At 41.2% G+C, this 17,397-nt stretch overlaps 1 protein-coding gene across 6 annotated transcripts in view; it reads right to left on the minus strand.

Moving 5' to 3' along the window:
• Window positions 1-17,397, minus strand: part of ccdc57 (coiled-coil domain containing 57) — a 206,771-nt gene that overhangs the window by 126,419 nt on the left and 62,955 nt on the right. For all 6 annotated transcript variants that reach the window (XR_013889108.1, XR_013889109.1, XM_080208852.1 and 3 more), the window contains exon 6: window positions 15,418-15,492. Coding sequence is in view for 4 of the 6 variants with exons in the window: in XM_080208852.1 (XP_080064978.1) it covers window positions 15,418-15,492 (75 nt within the window). In the remaining 2 variants the exon portion in view is untranslated. The remainder of the gene's footprint in view (window positions 1-15,417; window positions 15,493-17,397) is intronic.

The raw sequence follows: 17,397 nt of genomic DNA on the forward strand, positions 1-17,397 counted from the left end.
TCTTCACGGCTCTATCCACTTGAGTGGCAACCTTCAAAGGTCTGTGGATATGAACCCCAAGATCTCTCTGCTCCTCCACATTCCTTAGAACACTGACGTTGACCCTGTAATCTGCATTCAAGTTTGTCCTACCAAAATGAATCACCTCACACTTGTCAGGGTTAAACTCTATCTGCCACTTTTCGGCCCAGCTCTGCATCCTATCAATGTCTCTTTGCAGCCCGCAAGAGCCCTCTGCCTCATCCACTACTCCACCAATCTTGGTGTCATCAGCAAGTTTACTAACCCACTCTTCAGCTCCCTCTTCCAAATCATTGATAAAAATCACAAAAAGCAGAGGACCCAGCACTGGCCCCTGTGGTACATCGCTGGTAACTGGCCTCCAGTCTGAAAATTTTCCTTCCACCACCACCCTCTGTCTTCTGTGATACAGCCAGTTACTTATCCAATCGGCCAAATTTCCTTCTATCCCACACATCCTTATCTTCTTCATAAGCCTACCATGCACTGACAACAATCCCACCCAGGCCCTATCCCCAAAACCCCACATAATTACCCCACTAATCCCTCTAACATACATGTCCTGGGACACCAAGAGGCAATTTAGCACGGCCAACCAACCTACCCTGCACATCTTTCGACTGTGGGAGGAAACCGGAGCACCCAGAGGAAACCCATGCAACACGGGGAGAATGTACAAACTCCACACAGACAGTAACGTGATCTGGAATTGAACCCAGGTCCCTGGAGCTGTGAGACAGCATTGCTAACCACTGTGCCACCGTGCCACCAATTTTTAATTGAGTGTGAGCTCCCACCCGGTTTCCATACAGACTTTTGACCTCTAGCTGCTCTCTCACCTAGATTCTGGTGGACTAACTATGGCTGAAATATATAACGATATTTTAGAAAAGCCCATAATGCAATCTTTACAATGGCTTCCTCTACATCCTACCCTCTCAAAGCACATCTCCATGGCACTGTGAATTATGAGAGTCTTGCATCCAGGCAGAAATGCTGACTGGCTATTCTTTAGGCCCCCAACTTTATCCTAGCTGGGATCAATATTATACAACCTGACATTCTCAACTTCTTCTTTGGAGACTAACAGTCTAACCGTTGTAAGCATGAATGTTATTACTATTGACTGCAAGTATAAATGCCTCACATATTCTTCCCAGTAAAACAATCTGGGCCTTCCTTTAATCTTTAACAGCTCTTTTGTCCAGACCGTTGTCAGATAAATATCAGAACAGACAATGTGATCACGTTCAGTTTACCCTACGTGAAAGGCATCAAACCATAACAATCTCTTAAAACTCATAAATCTAACAGAGGTGCTGTACTATTGGCTAGTGTTAAGTTCACAGGTGCTGGTAATTGCTGAACTGTTTAAATCCCAAATGGGAAACTTGAACAGCTGCCCTTACGTTTGTGTTTGTAATTTGTATAGTATGAGGAAAGATTTTGTAATCCAGAATTGATGGCAGCTACTTATGCTGGTTTTATAGCAAAGTAAATGTTTATTAAGAAATAGGAAAAGCAATAAAATGAAATAAAATTACAGTTAAAATAAGGCAATCGCTTCACACAGTACCAATATTTTAAACAGTTCCACACCTTATCCATATGCCTTTCTTTCATACCTTGCATAACTTATCCTTTGAATCACAACATTGGAGCATGTTCTGTACCTATCTGTACTAAACTGTCTTGGGTAAACATCTGTTTGAAGTCTTCCTGGGTTAATTAAGACATCACCACACAGTTCAAATTTACACAGCAATTCTGTCACTTGCCTTAATCGCCACTGGCACACTCCATCAGTTAAAATAATGATCCGAACATAACCAACTGAGAATATTACAATTTCTTGGATTTTCCTCTCAGGTTTTCTTGACACTTGGAAGAGTTCCTGACAGAATGCAGCATGCAAGATTTATAATATTGAGCTGCAGGATTTAAAGCATGTAAGCATTTGCTGTGTTGCTTCTCAAGGGGAGAATAAGTACATAATGTAGTCCTTTTCTCAAAGCTCTGCTTACTTAATGTATTCAACATGACTAATTATTGACAGTGAATACAGAGCTTATGGTCTGAAGTATATTCTAATGTGTGTCAGTTGTATTTTTAGTGCAGCTCAATAGATTTCCACATATACTTCCAGCACTAATTAAACTGAATCAATGTGTCAGTTGTCAATGTTAGAAAAACTTATATTTTTGAAAGCATTAGAGGAGAAGCAAGAAATATTGAAATGTATCAAGGAAAACAGAAAAAACTTAATAGAGCTGTCACAATAAGAAGATTTTTCCTTCTATGAGATGCATCATATAAATCATTTTAAATTTGTGACACTGTCAAAATAGGGTTCAAGTGCCCCTTTGCAAAATTGTAATGGAAACCACAGACAGGGGCCAGGATTTTATGTTCCCATACTCTTGGATAGATCAGGAGCACATATGGTAAATGCTGCAATTCAGCCTATGATTTTCTGATGGTGTAGAACATCTTGATATGCACTGCTGGCATGTGCACATCCAGGAGCACTGAAGCAGAAAATTCTGGCAGTATGTCTGTGGGAAAGAAGAAAATACCCTTTTCAAGAACCAATCAGCTTAAAAGATATCCTGCTGGTTAGTACAGCTTATTTGAAATATTAAAGCACGTAGCTGAAAATTGGAGTTGTGATCAGGTATAAAGACTAAAGTGAAGATAAATCATATGTTTAAGTCAGCACAGTACATCTCTTCTACAAATTACTTCAAAATAACTGTAATGTGAAAAAAAATCCTGAAAATACTGGTCACTGCCGCTGTTTGGAGCTATTCCTGTCAGGAAATTTGTTGTCAATGGAATGCCACACTACTTTGTCTTGTGCTTCATGTACTCTGACTCATGCTGAATCTCTAACTTGGGAATAGAGAGACACAAACGGATGATCTAGTTAGGAACACATGATTGGAGCAGGCTTGGAGAGCCAAAGGGCCTGTTCTTGTGCTGTATTGTTCTTTGTTTCTTCTATGCTCAGCTAGAAAAAGCTGCATTGAGCATAATTTTTGTTGCAAGAAGATTTCATCATTATTAATATGGTCATCATTTCACATTATTAACTGTTTCCTAACACTTTACTTCTACTTTTGGGCCATATAAATTGAAAAGATGGTCACTGATCTTACCTGCACACTTCTATGATAAGCGTGATCCACTGATCGTATCTGCACACTTCAGAGTGCAGTGCTAATGCTGGTGCTTTATCACGCTTGCCTTTACCTATTTAGCAGATGCTACCAACTAGTTTTGCTAATATGCTTTATTTTTCACTGATAGATCATTTGCCTGCCATAGCTTCTCGTATTCAGAGACATACAAAACATGATCCTGTAATGGGGAAGGTAATGGATATGGTTTTGAAAAGAACAATGATTGGAATGTATTATATACATCTTGATTTGAATCTGTCAAGAAAGTTTGTGTTGACTGTCCAAGATGGCTGTCTATTGTGAGGAATCCAAATTGTCATTCCTCCTAGTCTGTGTGGAAAATTTCTTGAACAACTACATGAAGGATACCCTGGTATAGTCTGGATGAAAGAATTTGCACAGTTATTTTTGGTGGGCAGGCTCTGGATGCTCAGGTTGAAGAAGAAGTGGGAGAGTGTCAATTATGTGTGCATGAATAAGAAATACACCACTGTTGTCTCCTTTACATCCTTGGGATTGGCCTAAAATGCCATGGCAATGATTGCATGTAGGTTTTGCAGGTCCGTTCGAAGGTTACACATTCTTAGTCGTAATTGATCGCATTCAAAGTGGCCAGAAGTTATCATGACGTCTACTACAACTGAAACAAACCAGTGAAAACCTTGACAAAAGTTTTGCAAGGTTTGGTAAACTCGAGCAGATTGTTAGCCATAATGGTTCACAGTTTACTTCACAAGAGTTTGAGGATTATCTCAAAGTAAATGGTATTCAGTGTTTAAATTCCACACCTTATCATCCATGGATTAGCTGAAAGATTTGCACAATCCTTGAAACATTATTCTTTTGAATCTTTTAAAGAATGTTCATTGTCATGTGCTTTCTGGCATCTTATAGAAATACTACTCATGTGACTACCCAAAGTTCACCTGCACTACTACTCTTGAAGAGAAAGTTGAGAACTATATTTGATTTGTTATCACCTCCAGAAACTTCAGAGATAGTAGAGCGTCCACAACAATCTGAAGTTGCTAGAAGTGAGGCCAAAATAATGCCCATTTCAGCAAGAAGATTAAGAGTTGGAGCATAATTAAACCACAAGTGAGGATTGGATACCAGCCATACTTTGAGCAAAAGAAAAGGTCCCTTTATGATGGCCACGAATGTCACAGGGGATCATCAAAAGATCTCCCCATGGGTTTTGTGAATAAGAGCTGTCTTATTGAGCAAGAGGAGGCTGGCCTAACAGGAAATGGTCAATGGGGGCTTTTAAACCTGTTATGCTACCGGACCATTGTAGGTTCTGAGCTGAAGATGACCTGATTGTCGGCTATAGGCACAGCCCTTTCCTTTGGTGCATAATAAAGGATATTGGTGACAGGAAATTGGCATTTGGCTGAGTTATTACAGGTCCAATTTCTTCCATGATTCAAACCAAAGATGAACAAGTTTGCCAACATCATGCTGACCAATTGTTGCCATGTCAAAATGATTTCACAGAATCATCTCCAGGAGTATCAACTTCTTTAGTCCCTGCTGTTGTGAATACCACTGTGGAATACTTAGTTGGATCTGAGTTGCCTGATGATTATGTCTTTGTTACTATACTATGTGAGAATGAAACAGGATTAGTTCCAAGAGAAGATGTGTTGACAGAAGTTCCAAATGATTCTTCTAGGGTCAAGGACAGCCAAGTTCTTGAGCGTTATATACAACCAAAGAAGAATAGAAGTCCTGTTGATTGACTTTCCTATTGACCGCAAATAATGATTAACGATGCATAGTACTGGGTCTAGAGTGTTATTGATCATATGTATAACATTGTAGCAATTTGTTGTCAAGACCTCAGAAGTAAAGGGGGAAGGACGTAATATATTTAAGTGGTTGCATGATTGCTTTAAGAGCCACCACATGATTTGATAGTGATATCATTGGGGTGGTTCACAGGCTCCTGTTTAGTTTCATTTTGGACTCTTGCAAGCAGCAGCTGCTGCGATAACCCTCTTATTGTGATTTTGAACCTACAGGTGCAAACCAGATATTTTTCTTTTAAACTCACAATCCTAATATAGTTAGGACAATACAGAAATAAATTGTGAAGAGGATGCAAGGAGGCTACGAAAATCCGGCAAATTGAGTATAATGTGGGAAAATGTGAAATTGTTCATTTTAGCAACAAGAATAAAAACAATTATCCAAATGGGAGCGATAGCAGAGTTCTGAGGTGCAAAGGGAATTGGATGTCCTTGTGCATGAATCTCAAAAATAAAGGACAGTACAGCATAGGAACAGGCCCTTCAGCCCTCCAAGCCTGTACCAATCATGTTGTCTTATCGAGACCAACCGCCTGTATCCCTCTATTTCCCGTCTGTTCATGTGTCTATAAAGATGTCTTCAATGTTGCTAATGTGTCTGCCTCAACCACTTCACTTGGCAGTGCATTCCATGTCCCCACCACTCTGTGTAAAAACAAAACTGTCCCCACACATCTCTACTGAACCTTCCCCCCCTTACCTTGAGCTACTATACAGGTACAGCAAGTAATTAGGAAAGCCAATAGAATGTTTATTATTGTAAGGGGAATTGTCCATAAAAAGTAGGGAAGTTATGTTTCAGCTATAAAGGCAATGGTGAGACTGCATCTGGAGTATGTGTACAGTATTGATTCTCCTTATCTAACAAAAGATGTAAATACGTTGGAAGCAGTTCAGAGAAGGTTTACTAGACTAATAACAGGGATGGGCGAGTTGACTTAAGAGGAAAGGTTGGAACTTCCAACAGTACAGCATTTCCTCTATTCTGCACAGAAGTTTCAGACTAGTCTCAGTGAGGCTTAACTGCATGATCTGTTGAAACATGGGCTTGGCTGTTTCTGCATGCCAAATGTACGATACCTCAATGATTTTTGATGTAGTTAGTTTTCTCCCCTTATCTCTACCACTGAAGAATAAAAAATCCTAGCTGCTATGCTGTACAACAGGTGCTGGTCAACTCAAGTATTTCACTGAACACCCCTCCCTGTGCACTTCCAGAACCGCTTCCTAGATAGCGATTAATAGTGGAAACATTGGCTGACCTTCCCCTCAATTGTTTGAGAGATTGAAACTTACTGTGCATCACTGTTATTGCTACTCTAGCTGAGATGAATTAAAAGTACAAAACTGATTGAACCCAGAGCCTATATAGTCTATGTTGTTGAGCTACTTACTGGATAAAATCACTGAATTTTCAGGAAGCCTACGAAGTCTTTGACCAATACACCAAATATTTGAATAGCTTGGGCGAGGATCACAAACGACTACAATATTTACTCAACTATCATTTTTGATGTATAGCTCTCCTCTGATTTCAGTTTTTGTCAAAAAATATTTCATAAGTTAAAATTAAATAATTAGTGTCTTAAACGTTTTTAACAAAATTGTTGTCCCACTTCAGTAAAACGCTTACAGCATAGTATTAAACTGACAAAGGCAGCACTGAACTCCACACAATCTGTGAGCTACTAAACTAATTACTGTTTGCATAAAACCATTTTAATTGGATTAGTGGGAACCTGACCTATTTTAAGATTTAAAAGCAAGTTTCCCATTGCAGTCACAACAGTCTGAATTCAGTACAAAAGTAGAGGACTTATTTTTATTTTTTTCTCAGCAACAATATTCTGCGTTCCATTTCATATCCTGGAAAGCAGGGTTAGCTGATAATTTGAGTTACAACCGCATCAGTTACTTGAGTGTCAACATCATTCAATGCATAGCTACAAAGTGGCATCACCACAACCTTCCCCCCCTCTCTTAAAGGAGATGTACGAGGCAGGTTTTTTGTGCAGAGGGTGGTGGATGCCTGGAACTCGCTGCCAGAGGAGGTAGTGGAAGCAGATACAATAGTGACATTTAAGGGGCATCTTGACAAATAAGAACATAAGAACATAAGAAATAGGAGCAGGAGTAGGCCATCTAGCCCTTCGAGCCTGCCCCGCCATTCAATAAGATCATGGCTGATCTGTTGTGGCTCAGTTCCACTTTCCCGCCCTCTCCCCATAACCCTTAATCCCCTCTCTTATCAAGAACCCATCAACCCGCTTCTTAAAAATATTTAGCGAGGCAGCCTCCACCACTTCAACGGGCAGAGAATTCCAGAGATTCACCACCCTTTGAGTGAAGAAGTTCCTCCTCAACTCCGTTCTAAACCGCCTCCCCTTTATCTTGAGGCTGTGCCCCCTAGTCCTACTGTCTTTTTTGAGCGGGAAGAGTCTCTCCACCTCTATCCTATCCATCCCATTCATCATCTTATACGTCTCAATGAGATCTCCCCTCATTCTTCTAAACTCTAACGAGTACAAGCCTAGTTTATTCAGCCTCTCCTCATAGCTCAATCCCCTCAACTCCGGTATCAGCCTAGTAAACCTCCTCTGCACTCCCTCCAGGGCCAAAATATCCTTGCGCAGGTGCGGCGCCCAAAACTGCACACAGTACTCCAGCTGCGGCCTCACCAATGCCCTATACAGCTGCAGCAAGACCTCCCTACTTTTATATTCAATCCCCCTCGCTATGAAGGCCAGCATCCCATTTGCCTTCCTGACCACCTGCTGCACCTGCAAGCTGGGTTTTTGCGACTCATGCACAAGGACCCCGAGGTCCCTCTGCACCGTCGCCTGCTGCAGTTTTTCGCCCCGTAAGTAATAGTCCTTCCTACCATTCTTCCTACCAAAGTGGACCACCTCACACTTGCCAACATTAAATTCCATTTGCCATTTCCTGGCCCATTCGCCCAGCCTATCTAGATCCTTCTGCAGACTCTCCACACCCTCCGCACAATTTGCCTTTCCCCCAATCTTGGTGTCATCAGCAAATTTCGACACCCTGCACTCGGTTCCCTCCTCCAGATCATCTATATAAATGGTAAATAGCTGAGGCCCCAGCACCGACCCCTGGGGCACCCCACTAGTCACCAACCGCCAATCCGAATAGCACCCATTGACCCCCACTCTCTGCCTCCTATTTGACAACCAATCCTCTATCCACGCTAACACCCTACCCCCAACTCCATGTCCCCTGACCTTCTGCAATAACCTCTTGTGAGGTACCTTGTCAAACGCCTTCTGAAAATCCAGAAAGACCACATCCACCGGCTCTCCTCTATCCACTGCCCTAGACACATCCTCATAGAACTCCAGTAAATTTGTCAGACACGACTTCCCTTTAATGAAACCGTGTTGCGTCCGCCCTATCAAGCAATTCCCTTCAAGATGCCTCGCAATTTCCTCCTTAATGACGGATTCTAACATTTTACCTACCACAGACGTTAAACTAACCGGCCTATAATTCCCCGCCTTTTGCCTGGCACCCTTCTTAAACAACGGCGTAACATTAGCCGTTTTCCAATCTTCCGGCACTTCCCCGGAATCCAGCGACGTCTGGAAAATAACCACCAAGGCATCCACTATCACCTCCGCCATTTCTTTCAGAACCCTCGGATGCATTCCATCCGGTCCTGGGGACTTGTCCACAATCAGCCCCTCCAGTCTGTCGAGCACCACCTCTCTAGTAACAGTAATGTCATTAAGACCCTCCATTCCTACCACCTTTCCATCGCTAACACCCGGCAAATTATTCACGTCCTCCTCCGTGAAGACAGAAACAAAAAAGTTATTCAAGACCTTAGCCATATCCCCATCCCCTACCACTAGCTCCCCTTTCTCATCCTCTAAAGGACCAACGTTCACCCTAGCCAGCCTCTTCCTTTTTATATATTTATAAAAACTCTTGCTATCCTTTTTTATATTAAGTGCTAGCCCAGCCTCATAGCTTCTCCTACCCTCCTTTATCAACTTCTTTGTCAATCTTTGTTGACATTTAAACCTTTCCCAATCCTCTTCTCGCCCACTACTCTTAGCTACTCTAAATTCCTCCGCTTTTAATTTAACACTTTCCTTCACCTCCTTTGTTATCCACGGCTTATTACCTCTCTTCCTACTGTCCTTTTTGACCATCGGAATAAATTTCTGCTGAGCACCAAGAAAGATCTCCTTAAAGATCCTCCACTGCTCCTCAGCAGACCTACCTTCCAACGCACTCCCCCAGTCAACATTTGCCAATTCTTCTCTCATCCTACCATACTCCCCTCTATTCAAACAAAGGACGCGTGTCCGGGAACCCACTTTCTCCTCCTCCATCTGCACCAGAAACTCCACCATACAATGATCACTCTCTCCAAGAGGATCCTTCACCGCAAGGTCCCTAATTCTACCCGCCTCATTACATAGCACCAGATCCAAGATAGCTCGCTCCCTCGTCGGCTCCAACACACACTGTTCAAGGAAATTATCCCGGCAGCATTCCAAGGATCAGGATAGAGGGATATGGTCCCTGGAAGGATAGGGGGTTTTAGTTCAGTCGGGCAGCATGGTCAATGCAGGCTTGGAGGACCGAAGGGCCTGTTTCTGTACTGTAATTTTCTTTGTTCTTTGATTAAACACCAGGAATCTTGCCAAGAAATGAACTGGTGCATTACACACATGACCAATGTACTTTAAAGAATACTTCCATCTTTGAGACAGAAAGTTGGATTTCCAGTGCAAGGTGACTAAGTGGCACACTCTCACTTCTACTCAGAAAGCCATAACTCAAAGCCTTCTTCCAGGATTTGATCACATAATGTAGGTTGACACTTCAGTGTTAATTTAGAAATAATGGAGGGGTTGGGAGAGGTTTTAGTAAGGTAGAGTTGCTAGTTGTCATTGTACATTTGAAACCTGATGTGATGTTAACATTGGGCAGCATACAGGTGAGAAACAGGAAGGGGTCAAGGATAGATTCTTGAGAGTCTCCAAAGGCAATGATGCAGAAGTGGGATGAGGAGATACTGAAGGTGATTCTTTAGCTATTACTTAATAGACAAGAATGGCATCAGGCAAGTGCAGCCCTACCCAGCTGTCAGGGGAGGGAAGGCGTGGGAGGTCTGACTGATCAAAGCCATTTTGCTACTGCGGCAAGGACAGAAATCTGATTGGAGAGTCCCAAACATGGAGTTCCAGGAAAGATAAGCACACATTTGAGAGATGACAGCAAATTCAAGGGCATAGGTGAGGAAAAGGAAGTTGGAGATGGATGCATGTCTGAAAGACAGAGGGGTCGAGGGTTGGTTTCTTGCAGAAACATTAGATTCAAGTTCTGTTTGACTTTTAGGTGGAAGAAGGAGGTCCCCTGGCACTACCGGTAAAGGAACATCCGGGTTTTATCCTGGCCAATACCGATCCCTCAAACACTACCACCAAAGCAGATTAACTCATCACTTATCTCTTTTGCACAAATTAATTAACATACCTTCTTACACAGTTGCATCGACTGAAACATTTACAATGTTTCTGCAAGTCTTTAAATAGAAAACAGGACTGAAACTAGTGTCATAGAGTAAGTCCGGAGAATTTATCACAGAAAATAAGAAAAACTATTAGACCTAAAGGCTGACAAGTTCCCAGGACCAGATGGCGGCACAGTGGCATAGTGGTTAACACTGCTGCCTCACACCGCCAGGGACCTGGGTTTGATTCCCAGCCTTGGTCGCTGTCTGTGTGGAGCTTGCATGTTTTCCGTGTTCGCACGTTCTCTGGTTTCCTCCCACAGTCCGAAAGATGTATGGGTTAAGCGGATTGGCCGTGCTAAATTGATCCCTACTGTCAGGGGGACTAGCAAGGGTAAATGCATGAGGTTATTGGGATAGTTCCTGGGTGGGATTGTGGTCGGTGCAGACTCAATGGGCCGAATGGCCTCCTTCTGCACTGTAGGGATTCTATGGTGGCCTGCATTCAGGATGTCTAAAAAAGTGGCTGCAAATATGATTGAGGCATTGATTGTAATCCTCCAAAACTCCCTAGATTCTGGAAGGGTGCCGTCAGATTGGAAAAAAGCTAATGTAACACCTTTATTCAAAAAAGGAGGGAGACTGGAAGCAGGAATCTATGGGCCTACCATTTATCCTCGAAAAATTGCTAGAATCCATTATGAAGGAGATAATAACAGTATATGTAGAAAATTATAATGGGATGAAGCAGAATCAACATGGCTTTCCAAAAGGGAAATCACATTTAACTAATTTATAATAGTTTATTTTGGGGAAGTGACAAGCAAAGTGGCTAAAGGGAAACTCATAAATGTGGTGCACTGTGATTTCCCAAGCCATTTGAAAAGATGCCACTTCAAAGCTTACTGCACAAACTAAGAGCTCATGGTGTTGGGGATAACAAAGGATTGTAAAGGACTGCAAAGGGTTGCTCAGTTAACAGGAAAGAGAGAGTAGGGATAAAGATGTCTTTTTTGGGTTGACAAGGTGTAACTAGTGGAGTGCCACAAGGATCAATGCTTGGGCCTGAATGTAGGGACTGAATGTATGCTAGCTAAATTTGGTGATGACACCAAGAAAAATAAGACAGTCAGTTGTCAAGTTGAGGCAGAGAGTTTGCAAAGGAATTTAGATAGGTTAAATGTGTGGGCAAAAATTTGGAGTGTGATGTGGGAAAACATGAACTTGTCCATTTTGGCAGGAAGGATAGAAAAGGAGTGTTATATATTTAACTGATTGCATAATTGCTTTAAGGGCTGATCAAATGATTTGATAACATGTCATTAGGGTGTTGCTCAGGCTGGAATATTGGTGTTTACTGCAATGAAAATGGAATGGAAAAGTAGGGAAGTTTTACTGCAGCTGGACAGGCCCTTGGTGAAGCCACATCTGGATTACATTGTACGGTTTTGGTGTCCTTATTCTAAGAATTATATAATTGTGTTAGAAATAGGACAAAGAACGTTCACTCGATTCATTCCTGGGATGAAGGGCTTATCTTATGAAGAAAGTTTGAAAATGTTGGCTTAAATCCATTAGAGTTTAGAAGAACGATGATCCTACAGGAACTTGATAGGGTAGATCCTGGACAGATGTTTCCTCTTGCAGGGCACTAGAATTAACACATAGTTTAAGAATGAGAGATCTTCCTTTTAAAATGGAGATGAGGAGAAATTGTTTTCTCTCAGAAGGTCATTACTATGTGGAATTTTCTTCCTCAGACAGCAGTGGAGACGAGAACACTGAACTTACTCAAGGGTAAGTTAGATTTATGACATGGAAGTCAAGGATTATAGGAGGGGAAGATGAGAAAAAGTGGAGCTGAGATCATAACCAGGTCAGCCATGGTTTTATTGAATGGCGGCGGAACAGACTAAAAAGGATTGAATGACCTACTCCTGTTCCTAAGTGCTACGACATTTTGATGATGTGAAAGACACTTTATACAAGCGCAAGTCTGTTCCTCCTGCCCTACTTCTTTTTGGATAATATACACAAAATACAACGTTACATCATTAATTACTTCTTTAAAATGTTCTGTATATTTGAGAACTATGAGGTGACAATTATACCTCATAAGCAGAAACAAATATATTGCAAGTGGTGGCATTATCATTCTTTAGTTTTCCCTGTATAAGCACAGTCACCAGCCAGGAGAGGAATTGATGTTCTGCTTTATGTTAACAACTCAAAGCGGCATAAAATAAGTCCATTTGAATTAAAATATATGGTAGAAGGATGAGAGAGGTATTTAAGACTGATGTTTTTCAGCCAGAGTGTGGTGAGGATTTGGAACTCACTGCCTGAAAGAGTGAGAGAGGCAGAAACCCTGAATGCATTATAAGAAACTTGAAAGTGCACTTGTGGTACCATTACTTATAGGGAGTAAGACCTAGATAGTGTGATTAGACTGGATAGGTCTTTTTCAGCTGGCAAGGACAAGATGTGCCAAAAGGCCTCATGTGCCATAAATTCTCAATGATCGAGAAAACGTTTTGAGTTTACCTCCCTCCTCCTGCAGTATACTTGCCTTTTGTTTTGCAATCTTATTAATAATTTGGCCAAAATACAAATCTCTATGGCACAGTTAGTTTGACCCCTAACGTACTGCTGAGCATCCGCAAGTATTTCCAACAAGAATGGAAGACGCTGGAAAAATAAAGAGTCTACGATTCCATGGTTTCGATGAAGCACCTATGATTTGAAACATTGGGTGGAATTTTCCGGCCCCCCAGCTGCATATATCTCAGTGGCAGAGGTGCTGTTCACTAGCAGTGGGATTCTCTGGTGCTGCCACTGTCAATGGGATTTCCCAATGATGTCATCCTGCACAGCTGTGAAAACCCGCAGGAAGGGGTGCACTGCCAGCAGGACCGGAATATCCCACCGGTATCACCTGCCAGAAAATTCCCCTGCCCCCAATTAAACTCCGCTTCTCACCTGATAGATGCTGGCATACCTGCTGATCTGTTGACTTTTTCTCATGTTGCCTCTGTTGTGAGCTGTATGCACACCTTTAATTTACAAAACCTGACCTTGACAAAAGGCTCTAAGATACATGTAGCCAGCCCCTACAATATGGAGTGGAGAGAGAATGGGGGTGTGGTACTGATCTCACTGTGGACTGACCATCTATGTTTCAAGATGGTGTGGAGCATGACGACTCTTTCCGAGCTATGTATGGTATGATTTGCACGGATAGCACGCAAAACAATGCTTTTCATTGCATCTCAGTACACATGACAATAATAAATTAAATCAAAAAAAAGTCTTGTTTCAGATTCCAGCATCCACAATATTTTGCTTACTCAAATATTTCTGATTTATTGGCTATAAAACAAGAACTCTCCAAGAAGCTCAGTAACGGAACCATACACGTCTGGAAGGCTTCAAGTTCAATTTCACATCTGAGTTAATTTATCATTGGTTCAGGGGTGGAAGTGGGAGAGGGTTGCTGATTGAGGAATTAGCTGCAGTATCCCAATTTATGAAGAGGAAAGCCAGCCATTACTATCCAGTGATCTTCACTATGTGGGTAGACACTGGGTAGATAGGGCACGGTTGTGATGAACGCGACTGATAACATACTCAAACTCACTTATTGCAGACAGAAACTAAAAATGAACACTTGGGCAAGAGACCAGGTGGTTCCCATTGTCTATGAAATTTATGAAAGAAAGTGGGGAAGACAAAAGTGGCAGGCAGAGAAAAAGGAAAATAGATGCACTTAAAAAAGACTAAATTGCCATTGTCACAAACTGGAAAACTCATTAAGTGACAATAAAAGTCAGTGGCTCAGATTTATTTTTGCTGTGAGCAGAATAGAAGCGGTTTTTGCTGCTGACCTTGCATGCAGATGCCCACAGACTTTCAGCAGGCACGTCAGGCAAGATTTCCAGTCATCTGGTGTATGGTTGAATTCACTGCCTGCTATGAGCAGAACAAGTACATGAAGGCTCCTCAATAATCAGACTAAAAAACTTTCACCGAGATACTCAGGCCACAAAGCAGAAGCTGAAATGCTAGAGATATAAAAGTTGCACTTGAATCATTGTACAAGCTGTAAAATAAAAACTGGGATTTCCATGTGTGATTAAGGGAAAAACGTAAAAAGGAAAAATATTAAAATGCTTATTTTAATTTTCATATCTGCAACATTAGGGAATGAAATCTTACATTACTAAAATTACTTTATTCAGGACCAGATAGTTTTTAAAAACTCAGCTGCTCCTGAGTGTAAATAGTCTAACTTTTCATTTGTCTTTAGAGTATGACTAGAGTGTAATTAGTCTAATTTCATGTCATCACAGCAATCACTGCGAAGTTTATCAACAAAGATGCCAACAGAGCAGCCTGTGGAGGAGCACAGTATCATTGACACAACCCCTGGATTTTTATATTTAACGATGCATGTCTGGACCCAGAGGTAAATGTCAGTTTTACCCAGTAATTGTGGTGAACACCATATTAGCACAGCAAAACCTGGGCTACTCATAATATAGTGACTATGCTAATATGAAAACTACTTTTGGACCTGCTGGCCTTCATAAATAGGATATCTGAACATATCCAATGTTTGAGAATTATTTATAATAAGTACCTGAGCTCTTTTCCAGACTCATCATAATTTAGACTCCCACTGCTGCCTGGGACTTTAATTTGCCTGTCACATGCTGACATTTTGAAAATGATAGGCATGTATTTTTAACCAGAACATTTGAAATGTTTATGGGAATGGAGGCTGTTTTCTAAATAAACTTGACATTTTAAAAATGCAATCTTTTATCAGGTCATCTCTTCTGGGCTGTTATATAAGGATTCTGTATTTCACATGATATACACTAACAGATGGCTTTAGAAAAATAAATTTACTTACTTGCGTTGGAATATTTCTTCTTCTTTTTTCAACTTAATTTCCATTTTACTGACATTGTCCTCCAGTTCTTTTATCCTGACAGGCAAAAGAGAAACTTAAAATTAATAAAACTTTGTTTTCTACAGAATCAAAGCCAGATCTCTGTAAGAAAATGGAGCGTCCATTTTGCTTTGTGAGGATAGCAACTTCTAACTATTAACCCTAAACGAGGCTTACAACTCATTGCAATCCTTCCATTCCTTGGATAAAGACCATAAGATATAGGAGCAGAAATACGCCACTCAGCACATCAAGTTTGCTCCGTCTTTCAATCGTGGCTGATATTTTTCGCATCCTCATTCTCCTGCTTTTTCCCCATAGCCTCTGATCCCTTTATCAATCATGAACCTATCTATCTCTGTCTTAAAGACACTCAATGACCTGGCCTCCACAGCGTTCTGCGGCAAAGGGTTCCACAGATTCAGCACTCTCTGGCTGAAGAAATTCCTCCTCATCTCCGTTTTAAAGGATTGTCCCTTTAGCCTGAGGTTGTACCCTCTGGTTCTAGTTTTTCACACTAGTGGAAACATCCTCTCCACATCCACTCTATCCAAGCCTCGCCGTATCCTGTAAGTTTCAATAAGATCCAAAGGAACTTTGCTACCTGATGGAATCAAAGGATTCTGCGATAACAATCGATCAGTATTTACTCAAAAGTCTAAATGTGATTACTTGAAAAGCAATGAAATTATTAATTTTTTTACACTCATTCACTAACTGAGATCAGCAGATATGTCTCAAATGATTGAAGTCTGCTGGCAATAGGTTAAGAGCCCAGTTGTCATTGGTATGACAACACATAGATGTAGAATCATAGAATCCTACAGTGCAGAAAGAGGCCCTTCGGCCCATCAAGTCTGCACTGACCACAATCCCACCCAGGACCAACCCCCAAATTCCTACATATTTTACCCGCTATTCCCTCTAACCTGAGCATCCTAGTACACTAAGGGGCAATTTTAACATGGCCAATCAACCTGACCTGCACATCTTTGGACTGTGGGAGGAAACCGGAACACCCGGAGGAAATGCTTATTTTAATTTTCATATCTGCAACATTAGGGAATGAGATCTTACATTACTAAAATTAGTAATGTAATTTTACTAATTACATTAGTAAGACACGAGGACAATGTGCAAACTTCTAGATGAGCACAGGTCAAGCTTTTCAAATAAGTTTAAATTTTATTTTTCCTCCCCAAATTTCTCCTCTCTCCTCATGAAGGCAGTGTCCCTTATGGATTATTGTTCCATGCATGCTAGTAGTTCTCATTCAGGTGGCTATCAAATCTTATGTAACTCTTGACAGTAAGAAATAGTGAGCTATATGAACCTGAGGGTGTATGTCATCTCCTTCAGAGATGATGTCATCTCATATAAATATACATAAAATATCAAATCAGATCACCTAGGTTAGTTTTAATCACTTAACTGGATGGAGAAGAAGTCTTCAGATCATTTTTTCAAACTGGTCAGGGTTTTTAATCTGATTTTTCAATTCTCCCAGGCTATTCTAACACACTCTAAAAATTTTCCAATGTAGTGCTCAACGTTAGTCAATACTGCACAGTGCTTACACAAAAACATGAGCGATAACAGCAGGAGTAAACCATATGGCCCATCTAGTCTACACAACCATTCAGTATGATCATGGTTGAGCTTAGGCTTCAACTACACTTTTCCCTGAGATCAAACCTGGGCTACAGATAAACTGATAAAAGAGAAGTAAGCAACAGTTACTTATTGGGAGCAAGGGTGAGGCCAAGAGGAAAGCAGTACTTTGTCAATGCATCAGCAGTCACTGCTAAGGTTCCAATTGTTTCTAATTTATGTCAATGATGTGGATTCATAAACTCAACGTTACTGGTCTAATTCACAGATAATCCGAAATTAAAGATAAAGGTAAAGTCGCCATAGTCCCAGATGACCATAGGCTGTTTT

This window comes from Carcharhinus amblyrhynchos, chromosome 21 (assembly GCF_965287045.1).
Source record: "Carcharhinus amblyrhynchos chromosome 21, sCarAmb.v2.hapA, whole genome shotgun sequence".
In the NCBI taxonomy this organism is placed as follows: Eukaryota; Metazoa; Chordata; class Chondrichthyes; order Carcharhiniformes; family Carcharhinidae; genus Carcharhinus; species Carcharhinus amblyrhynchos.